At 54.8% G+C, this 7,491-nt stretch overlaps 3 protein-coding genes across 3 annotated transcripts in view; 1 reads left to right on the top strand and 2 right to left on the bottom strand. All coding sequences in view use genetic code 12, as the record gives it.

Moving 5' to 3' along the window:
• Nucleotides 1–2,907: 2,907 nt before the first annotated feature.
• On the top strand, nt 2,908–3,570 carry CTR1 (high-affinity Cu transporter; the record flags this gene model as incomplete). The annotated part of the gene is made up of 1 exon (XM_034154005.1): nt 2,908–3,570. The coding sequence occupies one exon, from the start codon at nt 2,908–2,910 to the stop codon at nt 3,568–3,570; it is 663 nt and encodes a 220-aa protein (XP_034015091.1).
• Nucleotides 3,571–3,942: 372 nt separating this feature from the next.
• On the bottom strand, nt 3,943–5,592 carry DIURU_000147 (uncharacterized protein; the record flags this gene model as incomplete). The annotated part of the gene is made up of 1 exon (XM_034154016.1): nt 3,943–5,592. One exon carries the CDS (start codon nt 5,590–5,592, stop codon nt 3,943–3,945), a length of 1,650 nt encoding a protein of 549 aa, XP_034015092.1.
• Nucleotides 5,593–6,884: 1,292 nt separating this feature from the next.
• The window catches only part of DIURU_000148 (uncharacterized protein), a gene marked incomplete at both ends in the record, with an annotated part of 1,002 nt that continues 395 nt past the window's right edge, over nt 6,885–7,491 (bottom strand). Inside the window, one exon of the mRNA XM_034154027.1 lies at nt 6,885–7,491. This exon is cut by the window's right edge and continues 395 nt beyond it. Within this exon, the coding sequence (XP_034015093.1) occupies nt 6,885–7,491 (607 nt within the window).

The raw sequence follows: 7,491 nt of genomic DNA on the forward strand, positions 1-7,491 counted from the left end.
TACTTGCTTCCACAATATCCTCAAAGCGGCGTTGTGACCTTTCCATCAAAATAAGGTCTGAAGTGTTAGGGAGCCGATAAGATTCCGTGATGAGATGTCAGGTGATCGGGCGAGATTCCGGTTACAATTAGCCAGATTTTACTCCTCAATGGAATAGATATCGATAACAATGAATGGCTTCTCTTTCACGGTGGTGCCGATGCATCCGCTGGCAATCAAATCAACCAAGGAAGCCGCTCGTATTCACTTTCCCCTGAGTTACCGCCAAGAAATGTAGCCTTCACTGCAGTTTGGCGATAAGCTTCAAACACGCCGGAGGCAGCAATGGGGACTGATGTAGACAATGTTGGTGATCAGACAATAACATTCCCGACGAAAACGAAAAAGCTTTTGAATTTTTCATAGATTAGAGCAATTTCGGCCCCACGGTGGTGGTACAAGGTTGCAACGCGATATTTATAGCCAGTGAGCCCACAAAACTGGAGGGGGCCAATTAAGCTTCTAGCCTGAGCGGTATCGGCATTGACGAGGCCGGCTGCTTGGGGACAGAATACCCAGGGTCTAGTTACAAGCCCGGGCACGTCATCGGGGAAAGTCTAAACTCTTTGGGTTGGTTGGAGTCGTCGCTGCCCTGAATGGCAATCTCAATTTAAAGCACGAGATGGCCTCGTATCTCGTTTCATGTGGCCCGCCTGAACCACTATTTGAAAGATAGTGGCTGAAACGACCTGACTCCATTACTGTAGCACTACAATGACGATCATCGCCAAGGATATCCCAGGTCTTTTTTTCATGAATTGAGAATGCAACGTGAAAAGAAAAAAAAAAGTCCCTAAAAACGGGCACCGCCGGCGATTTAGTGTATTGCCGCGCCACAGCGACCTAAAAAGAGATTGTCTTCGTTAAAGGCGGTTCTCGCCGTGGGGATTTGGTTCAAGGTTAAATTTACCCTGGCGGAAACGCTTTACAAGGTAAACGATTTTTTTTAACGACAGGCATAAGCGAAGGTGCAGCGCACGGTTTCGGCAGGCTCCGAGGCGTGCTGGTTACGTCGGGGGCAGGGTATGTCTCCCCTGCGGGGGCAACGCGCGGTGAGTGAAGGTCTGGGAGGAGCTGCCGAGATGGTGGTGTGTGCCCAGATCACGGTTGCGTGCTTGTCGAATCGGCGAGGATAATTGTCGTGGGTGGCGTACCAATAAGGTTTACTGGCGTGGCGGGGCGGGCCCTGGCGCGCAAATCGAAATCTAATCCCGAGATGGAACGGTAACGTGGGGTTGTAACTAATCGTTTGGTAGATAGAAGTTTTTTGGGGTGGTGGGAGTAATAATGGTATTGCTTGAATTATGGGATTGCCAGCCAGCAATAGCAGTAGTGCGAACAATGGGTTACCAAGGGCGACCGGAGTTATCACCACTGGGCCCTAGGCGCCTCGTGCTCTCAGCGTGGGTGTTAGTGCATCCCTTGAATCTCGGGAGTCGGCGGCACCAGCGCAGGTTGGCCCTGAGACGAGGGCCCCGGTTGCAGGGCACGTCTAATGTTGCCCAGCGTCGAGTGCTTGGTGGTACGGACAGGGTGCGTTGCGCGGTGATGACTCCATTCGGTAGTGATTTTCCAGACTTGAGAATAAGTTTTTTTGAGAGCGTATGGAGACATTGATGCTGTTAGTGGTGGTGGCTGAAATTAGAAACAAACAATGGCGAGAGGCTGACGCGGCCGCCTCCAAGCCCCCCAGGCTCGACCTACCCCGTCGTTTTGTGGGTGTTCCCCTAATCGAGGCAAGGCCCAGTGTCGGCGGTGTCGGACGCACGCCCCGGCAGCGAAGATATTAGCTTTTCAGAGGTGTGGGCCGCAGTGTGGGTGTTGGCAATACGCGTGCTGCCATGCACGGTTATTTGGCAACCCCCGCCACACCCACTCGCTAGCTGCCCACGCCGGGGTGTCGTTTTGGCGAGGGCTAAGCGCGATCTATCGAGCCGAAAACCACAGAGCCGTTCCCCCACCTGGTTACCGGGCCCGCGACCACTGGTACAAACACGACACCACGGTTTTAAGCCTAGTTTAAGTCCAATTTAGGGCAATTTGCAATCTAAAGAACTACTGCATCTTTCGTTATTTCATTTTCGATTGCCGTTTTGGTATTGGTAAATTTGTGACTACAATAAATTCTCTCTTCTCTTTTTTCGTGGAGAGAGTTCGGACGCGAACAGGCAAATGCAGGGGCCCAAAGGTTCGACAACGCCTACCGAAGTGGATGGGTCTAAGGCGGCGCGACACCATTCGCCACGGTGCTACCCGGCTTTAATGAGAGATCCGACGACGGCTAAGGCGGGGGGCGACGTGGGGCTCTCAATTGGTGAAACTAGGCAAAAGCAACAGAGCATTGTGCTGTGAAACGAATGGAGACACCCACGCAATCCGAGTTAAGAAAAATGGGGTATGGATATAGAGTAAATTCCATGTCCTGATATGTTAATGATTTCTGATAGAAACAATGGACCATAATTATCATTACTAGGCATCAGTGGTCAGAATAAGTTATTCTCCCATCAGTGATATGGTGCTAGTCCCAAATTTGGTTTGAAGCAATGGTGACAGAAGTGGTTCACTCCTCTACGACACACCATCTACGCGAACAGCGCAGACAGTAATCGCGGTATCACGCTATTCTCAAATTACGAGTCAATTCTCCACCTCGATCGACCTAACAATTTGCTCACGCCGTGAAAAAAAAAATCCGTTTAGTGCGCGGTTCGAGTGCGGCTATTGGTTTTTGTTTTTTTGTCTGCGATCGGCTCTTGGCGTGCGACAATTGGTTTACTCGATTGGGCGAGTAATCTGCTCACGACCCGGTGATTGATAAACCTCGAGCCGTGCCCTTTCTCGAGAGTGCCACCGCCTCACCACACCATGTCCCAGTTTGAGAAGCGCCACGGGGGCGAATCGATGGGCGGGATGGCCATGCCCATGCTGATGCACATGTGGTTCACCACCGACTACAAGAACTACCCCGTGCTCTTCAAGACGCTTTCCGCCACCAACAAGGCACAGCAGTTTGGCATCTGGTTGTTGTTGTTTGCCGTGTGTATGCTTTCCAAAGGGCTCGAATTCCTCCGAATCTATCTCGAGGTGAAAGTGTGGGCGCCGGAACCACGATGCGCCATGGGACCCCTCAGAGCCGACCCCGAGATTAACGCCCCGCACCACCCCAGGTTTAGAGATAACCCTCAATTGGAAAAAGACAACGGGGAAGACTCGCCCGATAAAGGGCTGCTGTCACTGGAAAAGGACTATGAAAAGGAGCACAAGGACGACGAAGTGATCGAACCGATGGCGCGCCCGCACCGCGGCTACCAGCGCCCGCTGTGGCCGACACGGATCTTCCGCAACGCGGTAATCTTGGGGTTGATCTTTATCCCCGAAATGTTGAACTACGCGATGATGCTTTCGGTGATGACGTACACGTTGACGTACTTCTTTGCCGTCGCCGTCGGCCAAGGGTTCGGCCGGTTTGTGTTTGAGAAGCTCAGCATGCACTTGGGGATCAGACCCATGGGGATGTCGCGTTGTTAATGAAACGGTTTTTAACGGTAACTAATGTAGATAGAATGTAACGAGCCACGCACGTAATTTGAGTAGAATTTAGAGGACCGGAATAGTTTATTGACTAATTCTGCTTACTGTCTGGTATCATTGTTTGTCGGGGACATGCACAAATTAATCGTCCCCCACTTTTGTTTCCCCGTCTATAACTCACCCTCGCACAATACTTTTGCTCGCTCTCACTAGCGTTCTAGTTAGCATTCGCACGCTCACTGACAAGCGCTAGTAAAATTTGGCTAACCTTCGCTAGCCTTCGCTAGCAATTGCTAATGAGCTCTTGCTATCTTTCACCAACTATCACCCACTCCCACTAACTAGTGATTGCTAGTTAGTTATCCCTCGCTATATTCCACTATGGGGCATTCTCAGACCCTCGATGTACGGACACCTCAGCTCCGGGTCCTGCGACAACACATGAAACTCAAGCCAGTCCTTGGCAATATATTTGGCGCCACACGCCAGACACTGGCCCGCCAGCGGCAACTTATCCGTCAACGTGTGCGCCGCTTTGCCCTTAGGGTCGTCAAACTTGAAATGCATGTGTAACAAGTGCTTTTTATAGTCGTAGGGCCGGTTAAAGTACTGGGTCTTGTGGTTGCACATCAGTTTTGGATACACGCACTGAAACCGCCCCACGTCGTTGTGGATGCGCATGTGGCGCGTGAGGTCGCGCAGAATGTACTTCTCGCAGATCGAGCACACGGCGCCCTTAGGAGTGCGCTTCTTCTTAGCGCCGACAACTTGGCGGTCAATGGTGAAGTTGGGCAGCGAGTGCGTGCGCAGAAGCATCAGCGGCCGCGGCGGGAATTTGGTGGCGCCGGAGGTAGCGCCGGGAGTGGTGGCGCCAGGAGTGGTAGCGCCTAACACGGCGGCGGCGGCGTCGCTGCCGTGGGTCATGGCGAGCGCCACCAAGTTCTGGTGGGACCCGGCGCCCCTTCCTAACGCCGCCGCCGCGGGCGCCGGCGCCAGCGCCGTCGGAACCGCTGTCGGGACCGGCCCGGCAGCAGTGGGGTGGTGGTCAGGGTGCGACTCGTATAAATAGCGGCCAAAGTCCTGGTTAAAGTTATTCACTTCCAGCTCCACCTGAGGACTGAAAAGCAGCCCCTGGCTATCGTCGTAGCGCATTCCGGGAACCCCCGGGGTCACCCCTTCGAAGTAACCGCTTTGTACTTGTGATGGCGGGTTCATCCCAGGGGTCACGTGACCAAAGTCGTCGCCATCAAATGTATAGTGTGGCAGCAAATTGTGAAACGTGGGGAACGCCGAAAGCAGCCCCAGCGGGCCTGGGAGCTGGGCGTGGGAGTGGGGGTGGACGGGGAGGTCGATATGGAAGTTGGGGCGCCTCTTAGGCGCCGGTGCCGGCGCCGGCGCCGGGCGCGCCTGTTGTTGGTGCGCTGACGGCGGTTGTTGCGCTGGTGGCGGCGGCGCCGCGAGGTCGGTGTTCGCCGACGGCGGCAATTGCGCTGGCGGCGCCTGTGACTGGAACGAATGTTGGGGGTGTCGCGGGTGCTGGTGGCCCATAGGGTGCTGGTGGAGGGGCGCCGAGGGCATCGGCGCTCCGAGATGGTGCTGTTGCGGCGGCGGGGGCCCGTCAGCCTGGTGGGAAGATGCTAGTATGTCGTCAGGGGGCGCTCCCCACTGCGCCTGGTGGGGCGCTGAGGGCGCTGGCGGCGCCGCCGGTGGTATCGCCGGCGACACCAGATACAGCAGCAGCAGCATCCTGGGGACGTGCCCCAGCACGGGCGTGTGGTAGGGCGACGCCGCGGCGGCGTGGTGGGTGGCGTCGTAGTCCAGGGGAGCGCCGTAGTGGGAGTCGGACGCCAGCACCACCAGCGCTGAGTGGGGCAGCGGCGCCGGGACGGCGCCCGAGGGCGCGCCGGGGGCGCCCGGGCCCAGCGAGAACAGGTCGGCGAAGAGGGCCTGCGGGTCGAGCATGGCGTCGTCCGCGCCGTGGTCGTCAAGCCAGGCGAAGTCGAATTCGGAGGCGTCCATTTCGTGGGCGAAAGCGTGGGTTCTCTCTAGGGCTCGGCGAGAGTGGTGTGTGGGTTGGAATGGAGGATAATTTGACGAGGTTCGCATCCTGCAGGTAAGACTGCGCACGTGACATTTACCACTCATAGAGACATAAGTTCTCCCTCTAGTACGAAGAGGGGGGAAGCCCGCCACCAGCAGCGAAAATTCTCGAACCAAGAAAGACCGCCTTGCTTTGCCCTTAATGCCTTATGCACCGTCACGTCATTAATTTCAGAGTGTCTCAATTGCTAATGGTATAAGATATTGTCGTCTATATTAGCTAATACGATGTTTGATAGCAAGGAGCGATCGGGTGGGGTGATTGGTGGCCACAGTGGATTTTGTGGTTCCGGTCACGCATACGACGTTGGCTCGAGCCGAATGATATACAAGCATATAATTAGCGCCCTCTTTCTGGTACAGCCACGACCGCTGTCCAAGATTTGAGGCCACACACGACACCTACAACAAAAAAACCATCCTCCCCCCCCCCTTCCCCCCGACCACCCATAAACATAAATTACTTCGCCTCGCTAAATGATACCCCAATTTTACTTAGACACTGTGAGCGTCGTCCTCGCTTTTAGTATTATTCGTGTGCTCATAGGCATTCCTCGTATTTGCTCCCCATTTCATGCGCACCCGACCTTCCGTCGCCAGGGGCTCAGGTGCAGTAGATGGCAGCACATACCCAGCTGCCACTGGTGGGTCCGCCTCCCCCGCCTTAGTAGCAACGTGGCGGGGACCACCGACTAAAAAGCCAGAATTAGGTAGTGACGAGGTTGGCTAAACGCCCGTGGTAGCCGGCTAAAATTTTGTCCATTTTTTTTTTTTTCGTCATGGTGAGGAGGCGACCCCGGAGAAGGGTCCCCGGGACATGTAGCGTTTAGCGTCGCTAAAGCATCCCGCTGCCGGGTTCCACGCGAGCGAAGGATACAAGTACAGACTACGGCCAACTACGAGTATCGTAATTTTGCGGCGAATAAATCGCGAGAAACCCCGATTTCATCTGGTTAAATTTCACACGCCAGCGAATTAAAGTTGGCGAGTTAGATTAGGATTAGACTAAGCCAGGGTAGGCCTGTTAATTAGATTAGAGTGAGCCTGTTACACTAAGATTACCGTAAGCCAGTGGATCAGAGTAGAATCAGGGTACACCAGTGAATCAGAGTAGAGTCAGAGTAGTGAATATATCAAACTTTTCACAATCTATTTTCGATTAAAAGTACGCTAATGTTTACAAAAACCAATCGTCATTAATGCATTCCACCTCACTCAATGAAGCGGCACTTCTTCGTCACGTCCTCGGTCAAAATATGCTTCGACAACCACTCCTTGCCCGTGAAGCGCTCGCCACAAGGGCAGGTGCCCCAGTGGTTCAACTTGTCGCTCAAGTTGTGTAACCTTTTGATCTGCAAGTTGTCGAACTTGAAGTGGCGGTTGAGCAAATGCTTTTTAAAGTCGTACGGCCGGTTGAACTTGCCCAGCTTGTGGCGGCACTGGTTCTTGGGGAACTTGCACGAGAATCTCAGCTCCGCCTGGTGGGTACGCATGTGGCGGCTCATATCTCGCGTGATCCGCTTGCCACACACCAGGCACACCTTGTGGTCGACAAACGTCAGCTCGACCAACGGCACCACGATGTTGTGGTTCAGGTTGACCAAGGTGGTCATATCGGGGTACTGGCCAATGTCGAATTGGGACTGGCTCGCCCCCGCCGCGGCGGCCGCGGGCGCTGCCGACAGCAGTCCCGGCGCTGGCTGGGACCCGCCCAGCACGCTCAGCAGCGTCAGCGGTGCCGCCAGGTGGGCGTAGCCCGGCAGCGGTTGCAGTGACTGTGGGTTGGCGGGGGCGTGGAACGCGTACAGGTCCTGGTAG

This window comes from Diutina rugosa (assembly GCF_008704595.1).
Source record: "Diutina rugosa strain CBS 613 chromosome Unknown scaffold15_size221551, whole genome shotgun sequence".
NCBI classification, from domain to species: domain Eukaryota; kingdom Fungi; phylum Ascomycota; class Pichiomycetes; order Serinales; family Debaryomycetaceae; genus Diutina; species Diutina rugosa.